The 13,527-nt window shown below is 34.9% G+C and overlaps 2 protein-coding genes and 1 non-coding gene across 3 annotated transcripts; 2 read left to right on the top strand and 1 right to left on the bottom strand.

Moving 5' to 3' along the window:
- The first annotated feature begins 2,702 nt into the window (after positions 1–2,702).
- LOC125218974 (dirigent protein 21-like) lies at positions 2,703–3,309 on the top strand. The gene has a single exon (XM_048120804.1). It carries the CDS (start codon positions 2,736–2,738, stop codon positions 3,273–3,275), a length of 540 nt encoding a protein of 179 aa, XP_047976761.1. The 5' UTR covers positions 2,703–2,735; the 3' UTR covers positions 3,276–3,309.
- On the bottom strand, positions 3,269–5,425 carry LOC125218973 (scarecrow-like protein 3). The gene is made up of 2 exons (XM_048120803.1): positions 5,254–5,425; positions 3,269–4,732 (listed from the first exon to the last, which is right to left on the bottom strand). The coding sequence occupies exon 2, from the start codon at positions 4,697–4,699 to the stop codon at positions 3,389–3,391; it is 1,311 nt and encodes a 436-aa protein (XP_047976760.1). The 5' UTR covers positions 4,700–4,732; positions 5,254–5,425; the 3' UTR covers positions 3,269–3,388.
- A 3,496-nt stretch (positions 5,426–8,921) lies between these two features.
- Positions 8,922–9,004, top strand: TRNAL-UAA. The gene has a single exon. It is a non-coding gene; the product is annotated as a tRNA-Leu (tRNA).
- Positions 9,005–13,527: the final 4,523 nt, after the last annotated feature.

The following is a 13,527-nucleotide window of genomic DNA, read 5'->3' as shown; positions in this document are numbered from 1 at the left end:
AACAAACTAACATTATGAAAAAACTTAAATATGAACTAACATCGTTGAAACAAATTAATCTCATATAAATGTACTATTATAGGTAAAGAGTAATAACCGTATCGAGAAAAATTCTTCTTTTTGCAAAGAATCCGTGATGCAATGGGACAAGACAATAAGGAATGAATTATAAGTTAGCAAATCATACATATTTATAGATAAAAAGTTGAAAGTATTATATGAATTCCTTGGAACCGTGCCTAAAATCCTTGTTTCATGCATGGAAAAATAAACAATGAATAATTTTAGTTTTAGATAAATAACTAAAAATTAGTAATAAGCTAAGCATCGACACGCATACCATCCGATCATGAACACACATTCCAAGAAGATTGCATTGGTTTGTCCACGTTTAATGAACATAAACATTCATGCACCGCACTTGAATCATTGACGAAGTATTGTTAGATTGTAGATCGTTAAGGAATGTGAATTCCATGATGTTAACAAATTTTTACTTTTGCCGAAAATTTGTGATGAAGTGAGGGGAGACGATGAAGAAGTGAAATAGAATCTTGCAAATGATACATGTTTATAGATATAAAGTATTGAAAATGAATCATTAATGTTGCGGTTACAAAATAATAAGGAACAATTATATTTTGTCCAATCACTGATTTGAATATTATGAGTCAACAAAGTAACTCCTAAAATCGAGTGAGACTATTAATATTCAAAGTAATTGCCAAAGTAACTCACAATGTAAAGTAAATATAATATTTATATACATGTAATGATATTGCCTGTAATGACCATAGTAAGGGAATTAGTTATTCCATAAATATTTAAATTGATCCCATAACTTATAAATATTACAGAATAAGGACAAAATTTATAAATATTTTAAAAGAAGGCCAAAACTCGCCTTTTATATATGTATAGATAGATATAGTAGAAAATGGGTTGAAAAAGTTAGTGAAACGTGGATCCTACTTGTATATATTACTACCTCCGTCCCCCAAAATTTGCTACACTTTGACCCGACACGGGTTTTAAGAAATGTAATGGAAAGTGAGTTGAAAAAGTTGGTGGGATGTGGGTCCTACTTTTAAAGTATTAGTTTTATAATAAAATGTGAGTAGGAATAAGTTAGTGGAATATGAGGTCCACTACCAAAAATGGTAAAAGTGAAGTGTATCAAATTTTCAGAGACGGACCGAAATGGTAATATGTATCAAATTTTCAGGGACAGAGGTAGTAGTTTTATAATAAAATGTGAGTGTAATAAGTTAGTGAATGTAGAACTCATTATCAAAAGTAGTAAAAAGTAAGGGTATTAATTAATTGTGAACGGATAAAAAAGGAAATTGGTGTCAAATAATCGTGGATGGATGGAGCATTATTTGGCAGATGTCATTTATCCAAGGTGGTCTGTGTTTGTAAAGACGATAATATGTCCCAAATCTCTGAAGGTGGAGTTATTCTTTTAAAAGCTAGAGCCATCTCGGAAAGACATGGCGAAAGTCCTTCCTTTGTGGATGCTCTAAGGCTCTTCTTGGTATAATGGAATAGAATGATAGTGGAGTAGAATGAAGGTAGGAATTGAACGAAGATGAGATTGAAATAACAATTTCTTTGCATTTCCTTTGTATTTTCATAACATTACCTCAATCCTTCCTTTCTCTCCGCTTCACCGTTTCAGTCCATCGTACCTAAAAGAAATTATCAAGGATTTAGGATGAATAGTTGCAACTTACAGACTTGATAAATGCAATTTATAGAAATGAATAAAAGGAACCTCATGATTTCAATAACAAGTACTCCCTCCGTCCCACAAAAGATGTCATATTTGTGGGACGGCACGGGATTTTAGGAGGTTTTGTTTTGTGTGTTAAATGGAGAGAGAAAATATAATTTTTATATTCATGTGAGAGAGAACTTTTTCCAAAAAGTGAAATGTGACATCTCTTGTGGGACAAACTAAAAAGGAAAGTGTGACATCTTTTGTGACGGAGGGAGTACTACTAATATCCATGAATCCAGCAACCAATCGATGCATTCCACATTAGCACAGCAGAGGGATGCCAGGCTCCTAGTTGTATGGCAGACTTTGTCTGTAAGCAAAGTGCACTCATGTCTAGTTATTTTCCAACTTTAAAAAAATTATGGATCATCTTCCTCATATCTCATTAGGTTTTGATCTTAGGTTCAACACGCTCGTTTAGTAAGAGGAATAGTTATGAACCATGCCGGGGCCAGCCACCGAAATGGTATTTCGGGCAAACATTGCCGGCCCAAAGAGGTCAGGCCACCCGAGCTATGGATCCATTAGGCCACTTTTGGCAGCTGTTATCAAATCTTTAATATTTCGTGTGCATCTTCTTTCAAAAAATTAATTAGATTTGAAAAACAAGTTTCATATTTCAAACATATATCATGTAAATTCTGAATCATCTCCATCTCTCTCACTTAGATTGCAACTTATATGTCAGAAGAAAATGATCTGAAAGGAGTCCACTTAAATCTGGTTTGAAAAATCCCTCACCTAAAAGCCCACTGAGGTAATGCCTTGTTCCATCAATGTTGACACATTATCATCTTTTTCTAAGCCTTTCTTGCTTTCTTTCCACTACTAACAATCATAGCATTGAATAAGCATGTCATAGAAAAGCAAAATTACAGCAACATGCCAAGAAAAAAAACCTTATTTAAGCTCCCTCAACTCTCTCCTTACTCCCATCAACAAACTCCAAAAAATGAGCACTCTTTTTGCCCTGACCCTCATCCTTCTCTCAGTATCTGCTATACTAACCAATGCCAAATTCTCCGAGCAGTCCCTCGAACTGCAGAGTGCTCACCGTGCTGACAAGGTGAGCCATCTGCACTTCTACTTCCATGATGTAGTCAGCGGGAAGGACCCGACTACCATCTTGGTCGCAGGGAAGAGGAATGCATTTGGCATGACCACAATCATAGATGATCCCTTGACAGAAGGGCCGGAGCCCGAATCAAGAGTGGTTGGGAGGGCTCAGGGACTGTATACCCAATCCACAAAGGTTGGTGCGGCTCTGCACCTGGCGATGACCTTCGTGTTCAAGGAGGGCAAGTACAACGGGAGCTCGATCAGCATACTTGGGAACAACCCGTATCTTGAAGCAGTGAGAGAGCTGCCGGTTGTCGGAGGCACTGGAGCCTTCCGTTTCGCCCGTGGCTATGCCTTGGCCAAGACTAAGAAGTTTGTGGTGCGGACAGGGAATGCTGTGGTTGAATACAATGTCTTTGTAATGCATCATTGAAAATTTCCATCTATTAATGTAAACTTTTATCAAATTTCAGTGTCTTCTTAATAATTAACATAAGATTAAGCATCAAAATTATAATTATATGCAAAAAGTAATAGTGTTCATCTTCATCTTGGTGGTCTAAACCTCCAAGCAGAGACAGAGAAGAGTGGCTGATCCTGCCAGCAAATGACAAAGCAACCATTTTGATCTCTGACTTTGTAGCCATCATAGTTGTAGCTATGCAACAGCCTCCTGGCTTGCATCATCACATGGTAGCTCAAACACACCTTCCCAAATCCAGCTGACTCCATCCTATGAATCCATCTCTCCAGCTTCTCATGCCTCGCCCGTCTCTCCACGCCTTCACACGCAACAATGTCCTTGATCTCCCTTCCGTACACCATGCTCTCGATCTTCTGCCTCTGATCACATGGCGCGGTGTACTCCAAGCAGTCGAACAGCGCTGCGTAAAAGTTCAAAGCCTCCATCATCCTATCCATCAAGCCGGTCCCGTTGTGGTTGGATTCTTGCTCAGTCACCACCACCAGCTTCGGTGACAGCCCCAACATCCCATCCAAGAAGCCCGCCATCTTAGATTTCGTAGGCAGCAAGTCCTTGTCGAGGAAGTCCCTCAAGAGCACCCCGTTCGGGCTCTTGATGGCCTTGGCATCATCAAAGGCCAGGAGAGAATGCAGCTGGAGAACCGAGCTTATCGCGACGGCCTCCCCTGTCTTGACACGTAGGCACCCGACATCCAGACTCTCCAACTGGCTGACAATGGGATGGAACTGGAAGGGGAGGTCCAGCTTCTCTGCCTCCTCGTTCAACCGGATGGCTACTTGTTCCAACACAGACTTCTCGTGGTGGATCCCCGTGATCCTTAAATGAGGCGGCCCCTCCACGCGCGTACTTAACGCCTGGATGAGGCTGACCCACTGGGCCGGCTCGAAGCAATGCAGGTCGATTATGTGGACCACCTTCTCCCCCTCCATCGCCTCCAAGATCGCCTGGTTTGTGATCACATAAGAGAGTTTCAAAAAAGGGCAGAACTCGAAGAAGAGCCTGTGCACGAGGAGGTCCTCGGCTGGGGAGATTATCTTGGTCGAGTTGAGGGCCTTGTGCAGCCCGGGCCAGCCCTTGAGCACGCGGTCAGCCAGAGCCTCGGTGAAGTATGCTGCGATCCTCTGCATCGTGTCCCCGTTGGGAGAGGCTATGTGCGTGATGTAGTCCAGCCCCGTGTTGGCATTCTCGATGCTCCCAGCAGCGACATGCTTGGCGCAGGCCAGGAGGAGATGGATGAGACAGAGGCCTCTCTCTTCGGATTTCATCTCCCTCAGCCAAGGGTATGGGGACCCTAAGCCGGGTGATAGTGACATCATTGAGAACATCTGCAACGGAGACGAGCTCACAGACGACGATCCCTCTTCCGGAACCATATCTACCCTCTACTAAAACCAACACCCCCTCAACTGCAAATTTGTATCAAAAGTGATCACAAAAATCTAGCAAAATATTCAAATAAAAGTGACAACTAATATTAGCATGTCCTTGCATATGAAACATTCTTAAAAACATTCAAATTTACTTCAAATCTGATAGTGTCATAATCCTTATTTGATGTCTTTGGCCATGAAAATCATTATTGTGGAAGCATATTAAGATTCTTTGTTCTTACATATCTAAATAGTTGAACAAATAATTCTGATTTTCGAATAGACAATCATCTTTTAATGTCTAAATGCATTCTGATTTTAGGCTAAACGAAAAAGCTTCTTCTTCCCAAGACTTTATTTCACACCTGATTTTAGCACATGACATAGAGAGAACTAAAAAGGAGTACATTCAAAGCAACTACTACTACCAAAGAATCACCATATTCATAGAGTAATATAATATGATTAAACCATAATCAATTTCAACAAAACATAGAACACAAATGAAAAATTATTTCAAGAAATCAACAGAAACAAAGCAAAGTCAAGAAACTCACTAGTGTTGGATGCACAAAGGAGGCTAATTTGTTGAACAAAAAACTGAAAAATCAAACTCCAAAATCCCCTAGAGAAGTTTCCATGGGGTGTTGCACTTGGTAGAGAGCCAAATGGAATAAAAGCATTTGGTTGTGCTAGACATTTTCCATGGCTGCTTTTTGTGTGCATGTATGACAAATCGAAGGGGTAGATTTTGTCACTTTTGTGCTTTGTTGTTCCCTTGGGAGATGATAATTTTTTACCATTAAAAATTGGGATTGTCACTATGCATAATGGATGGGAATAAGAGCTGGCCTAAATTTGGAGTTATTCCTTAATACAACAAAGATCCAAATATGTAATGTGTGAACAAAACAAAACAAAATAAAACAAACACTTGGGGTTGTTGCTTAGTGGGAGATTGCAATGCTACCTACAAGAGTGAGACACCCCTCCATCCATTATCCTTGCAAAATAACAAGAAAAAAACCTAATTAACTAATTGTTTGATTAGTAAAGTTTTGTTTATGTCAAAATAAAGTATTAGCATTTTTATGTATTTAGTTCTTTGGCCGGTAGTCTACGATTGTTTTAGTATGTATTAGCATTGTTTAATATGTATGAAGTTCTTTGGTCGGTAGTCTACTATTGAATTTATCAATCCTAATCAATAATCTTTAGATTATAACTAATACAATTGAAATAACTGCTCATAGTATAATTATAAATGTACAAGAATTAGGTATAGTAGTCCTTATTACACAAGTCCAAAATAAAACTAAAGAACAAAAAGTATTTAGAAAAATATAATATGGCATTCAATAGGCTTTGTCGATATTGAACAAACTTACTTGAAATGTTGTAAAACAAATTATAGATTAAACTACCCGAATATTTTTAAAAAAATACCACAAGTAGTTAGAAAGGTTAAATTACGTGCATAGTTAAAATCATCAATATTTATTTCGACTTTATTCTCTTTTGATTATTTATTATTTAGCATAGTATTTTACTTTATTCATTTTACATTTAACTCACTAAATATTATTTTTTAAAAATATTTATATTGTAAAAAGTTGCTTTCATTAATTTGAGAGGAGGAGCTAGTAATATTTTTATAGCATAAAATAGTACTACCTTCGTCCATAAAAAATAGACTGGTAAAATAGACTGGTAAAATAGACTAGTTTTACCATTTTGGGCCGTCCACTAAAATTTGACCAATTTTAAAAATAGACAGTTTTAAACATTGCTAACACTACTAATAATGTCGACCTTAATCCAATAACACTACTTTCACCATATTTTCCCCCACTCTCTCTTACTTTATCAGTTGTGTATTAAAACCTGTGTCATTTATCATTGTGCATGGAGGCAGTGGCAGACGCAAGATTTCGTTGGGGGTCCAATCCATTGGTAACAACTGTCGGGTATTATTTTATGTTGGCGTAGCTGAAAATTGTGAAACAATAATAATGCAAGGAGATGAGTAATAAAATAGAAATTAAATAATATGTAAACTAGAGATATGTTGGTTAATCATGAAATAAGTTATAAAAACAATAATAAATAGTTAAAAGTGGAGAAATAGTAAATCAAGAGAGAATAATGTATTGAAGAGTAATCTCTACATTATTCTCTCTTTTACTTTACTATTTCTCCACTTTAACTATTTATTATCATTTTTACAAAACGAGTGCTCAAAAGTGACTGGGACTGCAAAAGCGGGACAGAGGCACTGGCGGACCTACACTTAATGGGGTAGGGGCTTTAGCCCCTAATGAATTTATTTTTTTAATTATTTTCTACTAAAAAGTTCTAAAATTTATTCATATTCTATACACATTATTATATAAAAGCCCCTATTAATAATCTAAGTTACCTACAAATTTGTTTTTAAGGTAAAATTTGAAAATTCAGAGGGAGAATATTTTTTCACTCCCTTCGTTCTGAGATAGATATTACACTTCAGTGATGGTACGAGATTTTAAGAGATTTTATTTTGTTTGTTAAGTGGATGGAGAAAATATATTTTGATATATTAATGTATGATAAAACTTTTTTATTAAAAATATGACATATTTATATGGGACAAACACAAAAGAAAAAATGTGGTATCTAACTTGGGTGAGATGGAGAGAGTATTATTTATGGCTTAATCTTAAAACCTAGCTATTGATTTGAGAGTTATGAATAAGCCATTTCGGGGGTGTCCGCAATTTATAGTCTCATTAAATTTTTCCATTCTAAGTAAATGGACCCCACAATTCACCTAACTCATTGTATTCACATTCGGTTATAAAATCAACATATAAAATTGGAGTTCATATTCTACTAACTCATTTCTCCCTTTTTTTTCACTAAAAAAATATTTTCTTAAAATCTGTGTGAGTAAAAATGGGACTATAAATTAAATGGCGAGGGAGTGATATTTGAAAATGCCTATTACCCTACGTCCCTAGTGCTACCTTTGGGGTTAAATGGGACTACAAAAAAAGAGTATTGTTTTATATGGTTGTTGATATGAGTAGAGTCAGTAAGTAGACCACCACTTGTTCTAGCTTCTTGCATTTAAGAACAAAGAGACAAGCCAATTGTGCTACCTCCTAAAGCTCTATGCTTCTAAGTTCTAACTCTTGATTTGAAAGATTTGGAACTTTCTCATCGGATTCTTCTTTGACTTCGAATTTTTCATTAAATTATTACTCACCTCTCTACTCTTTTTCAAACTCTTACGGAAAAATTAATTACGACAAATTTAAGGAAAGAAAACCTTGACAAGGACGAGATTTAACTAGTTTAATAAATAAACCATAGCTAAAAATTCATTTGTTGGTTAGCATTGTTATGGTTATGTGATATGAAAACGTATATCTGCTGCATATTCACGGATATAATGATGGGGGCTGTCTTTGGTTCGAGGATAGTGAACTATGTCAATTTAGAAAAAGTTATCTTACTCCCTCTGTCCCTGAAAATTTGTCACTTATTTCTATTTTCGTCATTTCTTAAAAAATTGTCACCTTTCACTTTTACTATAGTGAACCCTACTTTCCACTAACTCATTCTCACTCACATTTTATTATAAAACTAATATATAAAAGTAGGATTCAAATGTCACTAACTTTTTCAACGCACTTTCTATTACATCTTTTAAAATCCATGCAGGTTGTGACAAATTATAAAGGATGGATGGAGTACTTGTTATTCATTTTTTGTAATAATGCTATGGGCGTTTAAGTTATGGCTAAATTTTACTACCCCCGTTTTTTAAAATTAGCAACTATTTCTATTTTGTGTTGTTCCTTAAAAATAGAAATTTTAGAATCTTTTTATCTTAGGACATGGACCCTACAATCCACTAATTTTACTCTCACTATTGTTTTTCTTTCTCTCTCTTACTTTACTCATTTTTCTTTATCTTTTTTTTACTTAACCAATTTTTCTCACTTACTTTACTAATTGTGCATTAAAACTCATGTCGTTTAAAATGTTTCTACTTTTTGAATATGGAGGTAATAGTACAGAATAACTTTAACAAATTATTTGATCACCTCAAAAAGAATCATATAGTATTAATTATATCTCAATATTATAATAGCTAAGACATTCCAATAGGTAAGTAGCACCAACTTTTAACTTTGTTTCGATAGAAATATATAATTAATTAGAAGACATTGACATATTAGCTGGTTTGCCCGAGAGGTTAAGGGGGAAGACTTAAGATCTTCTGCACATAAGTGCGCGTGGGTTCGAACCCCACAGCCAGCAATAATACCTGATATTTTCAATATTTCTTATTTTATGTTTTGATATTTTCAATATTTCTTATTTTTTCAGTGTGTTTTAAGATAAATAATTCACTAAGTTTACTTAGTTTGATGGGTATGTACGATTTTCAGACATTTTTGTTTTTTTACTTTGCAGTCAAGAGGGTATTTTGTCAATCTTTCAATATGTTAGAGTTTTAATACTGAAAAACATGTTTCGAACAGTTCGTACAAATAGAATATTGTTTGTATACAATAAATTTTATAATCCACTTTTAACCCGATTAGAGAAGAAATAAAATCATATTACATTGTGTTTGCTTATGCATTTATAAAATGTTTCTCGTTATTTAAATGTACAAGAAGCAAACAAAGTTTATATGTTTTGAAGTTATCCGGCATGATATAAAGACATATAGAATTTATTTTTTTTTGTTATTTCAATATTTCTTATTTTATGTTTTGTTATTTTCAATATTTCTTATTTTTTCAGTGTGTTTTAAGATAAATACTTCACTAAGTTCACTTAGTTTGATGGGTATGTACGATTTTCAGACATTTTTGTTTTTTTACTTTGCAGTCAAGAGGGTATTTTGTCAATCTTTTAATATGTTAGGGTTTTTATACTGAAAAACATGTTTCGAACAGTTCGTACAAATAGAATATTGTTTGTATACAATAAATTCTATAATCCACTTTTAACCCGATTAGAGAAGAAATAAAATTATATTACATTGTGTTTGCTTATGCATTTATAAAATGTTTCTCTTTATTTAAATGTACAAGAAGCAAACAAAATTTATATGTTTTGAAGTTATCCGGCATGATATAAAGACATATATTCTGTAATGTTCAAAGATAGAAAGTGTTTGTCTATAAGTTCTGACACTATTACTTTTTGCATATGTTTTGCATTCTTGTGTGAAGATCATGAGAGGAACTACAAGTCTAACAGCTTGATAACTCTCAAGATAAAAAGAGATATCGATTTTTCACCTAACCAAAAAGTCATACCATTAGAACCTTATGCAATAATAAAGAACAACTTCAAGCAGGTGGCGGACCTAAGAAGGGGTAAGTGGTAAGCATCCAAGCCTAGCATCTTCTTGGACAGTGTAAGTTTGGTTGGGCTTTTAATATTTTAAATTATATTTTTACTACTCCCTTCGTCCTATTGAAGATGACTCACTTTCCTTTTAGTTTGTCTCAACCAAGATGACTCATTACTAGAAATAAAAACACTTTTTATCTCTATTTTATCCATCTTCCTTACTTTACTCTCTCCACGTAACACACAAAATAAAGCTGCATAAAATCATGTGTCGCCCAAGAAAGGGGTCATCTTCCTTGGGACGGAGGGAGTACTATTTTTTATGATATTTTTTATTTTTCATACTCCCATTACACGCAAAAAATTCATGTTTTAGAATACTTCATTAATTAATTTATTTCAAAATTTATTAATAATTGACAATTTAAATTTTTTTTAGCTATTTTTTATGATGATTTTTTATTTTTGTACAACTACTATTATGCAAAAGCAAAAATCATGTTATATATACATTAATACTTAACTTATTTCAAAGGAGGGTAGTGATAAAATGCAAACTCTATATATTGTACTCCCTCCGTCCGCCATTAGGAGTCCCAGTCACATTTGCGCACTCGTTTTGTAAAAATGAAAATAAATAGTTAAAATGGAGAAATGGTAAAGTAAAAAAGAGAATAACTTAGATAAGACTCTTCTCAACATTATTCTCTCACCTACTTTACCATTCTCCACTTTAACTATTTATTATCATTTTTACAAAACGAGTGCGCAAAAGTGACCGGGACTCCTACTGGCGGACGGAGGGAGTACAAATTATAAACTTATCAACACGGTGTCAATACAACGTCAACACAATGTCAAAACAATGTCAATACATGTCAACACGGTGTCAACCGTTGAACAGTGTTGATATTTTCTTTTGATGTTATTTTGTCATCTGTTTACATTTTCTAACGATCCAGATCATAGTTTAAAGTTTGTACAATATATACAGTTTGCATTTGATTACATCCCTTTCAAAGCATATCTCTAGTTTTCATATCATTTAATTATTATTATCTTAATAATGTCACAACTTTTGGTTACATCGACATAAAAAAAATATCCTACAATTGTTACCAGGAGATTCCCCCAACGTCAAAATTATGCGTCTGCCACTGACTTCAAGTACCTTAGATTGTAGTACCATGTCATAGTAGGAGAGTTCCTTGGGAACATATCAAGTTCATGGGTCCAAGAGTGTCTTTTGACTCATTCTTAGATCAACTTGAATTTGATCCCTATAACTACAATGACACATTGGCTAATTTGGATAATCATTCTTGAAAAAATGATAGATTCTAAACTACAATATAATATACACAACATAGCTTACAAGTCTTGCAATACTATCTATTGGTTGTGTGAGTCAGTAGGAGCTAGTACATTTGCAAGTGTAAACATAGATCTCAAAAGGGACAATGACAATGGGTTCAATCTATTCTAAGAGTATCAATATCTTCTTGGAGTATTAGATAACTACTCTCTCCGTCCCTAAAGAAAATACACTTTGGGTTCGACATGGGTTTTAATGTAAAATTGGTAAAGTAAGAGAGAGGTAGAGAGAAAAAGTAATTAAAGTATTGTTAGTGGAGAATGGGTCCCACCTAATTAGAGAAAAAATATTTTCAAAATTGGAAAATGCATATTCTTGTGGGACGGACAAAAAAGGAAAGAGTGCATATTCTTATGGGCGAGGGGTTTAGGCAGACCCCCAACCCGTGAACAAAATCAAAATATATCGTTCCAAAACATGATCCAACCTCAAATGTGACTAAGATCCAAAAGTAGAACAAGAAAAAAAAAGAATTGGGAGTCCCACAAGTCGGATACCTCCATGCTATCAGAACTGGGAGTCACACAAGTCCCACAATGGAGAAAAACACCATGCAAAATTACTTCATATTAAAGTTATTATTGATAAGTAATGAAAAAAAAAGGAAGCTGATAGAATGGAAAAAAGAGAAGTTAGTGGATATTTATATTCCAAATAATAGAATCATAGGAGCCTCTTCCAAAACTTTTCACTTTCTCCACTATTGAGTTTTAGAATTAAATAAAACTTTTTAATTTCCTCCATATTAAAACCCCACAAATAGGCGGTTTTATATCTTAACAAAATACTTCCTCTCTGGCCCTTACTAATAATACATTTTCTTGGTACGAGGTTTTCAGAATATGAGGTTTTGTATACTCCATCGGTCCCTAAGTAGATAACATTCAAGCCTATGGATGGGGAAAAAATATTGAAATACCACTCGTATGGAAAAAATACCGAAAAACCGATTTTTTTAGTATACCATAAATTTTTATACCATACTGAAGAACCATTTTTTTTTTGGGTTGTTAGAAGCTAATGATGGTTTGCGAAAGAGTGTTCTGAAATTTATAAAGAAAACCCTCGGTCCAGGGGATCCGCTAGACACTGGGTCTAGGAATTCAGAGAACCTTAAGCTACCTGTCGTTGGGCACACAATCGCTACCTTAACTCCCTCTTCAAAAACCCTCAACCCACTTTAGTTAAGAAAACCTAGTATATGGAAGTAGGGATCGAATCCACAGAGATGAATGTGCAAGTAAACACGTTCGAAGACTCGGGAACTATTTTTTGTTGGCTGCTGCCACGCAATTTTGGGGTTGAGCTCTAATTCCTAGACTTGGTGATTGAGATATTCTACTCTAACAGCTAGATCTAGGCATGGACTTAAAAATATGCATATTAAATCGAAATAGAGCAAGACAATTACCAGATCTAATGAACAATTTCTTAAAGTAACCTAGACTCGGAAAAGAAGCTAAACGTGGGGACCATTTTCTGAAAAGGTAGAGTACGACTAAAAAGCTGCAAAATAACTAACTAAAGAATTAACTAACAGCGACATCATCTTCTCCATTATATTGCACGAAACAACCAGCTAAAACAGAGCAAAGCAAGAATCGAAACAACGTAAACCAAATTAAACCGACAGAAATTAAGAACAGATAAAACTAAAGCAGATCTACAACTACTAGACGAGGCAAAATGAGAATGCAGAATTTAAACAACTAAATGAAACACAAACAAGCAGATCCAACCACAGGACGCTTAACCCACTCCGGATCCAAGCCATCCACAACCAAACACCATTTCCATCTTCGATCCTCACAAGTCTACGTAGATTCAACCGATCACATACAATTTCTTACAAAACAACTTCAAACTCAGATCATCCAACAATAATCAGCAAACCAAACCCAAAACAACACGATAAGATAAACGGAACATAAACAAACATATCCATTGCTAAATACGAAATATCTAACGATAGAAACAACACCAAAGCCGAGCCTCGAACAGCGAGGACTCGGCGAGTACCAAAAGTAGGCAGAAAATTAAAGACAATTGTTTCTTCGCCTCCGTAGAGACGGTGTTGCACCAAAAACTTCAGATGAAA

Source organism: Salvia hispanica, chromosome 4, assembly GCF_023119035.1.
Source record: "Salvia hispanica cultivar TCC Black 2014 chromosome 4, UniMelb_Shisp_WGS_1.0, whole genome shotgun sequence".
NCBI classification, from domain to species: domain Eukaryota; kingdom Viridiplantae; phylum Streptophyta; class Magnoliopsida; order Lamiales; family Lamiaceae; genus Salvia; species Salvia hispanica.
The sequence above is the reverse complement of the archived record's forward strand: the minus strand, read 5'-3'. Positions and strand labels throughout refer to the sequence as shown.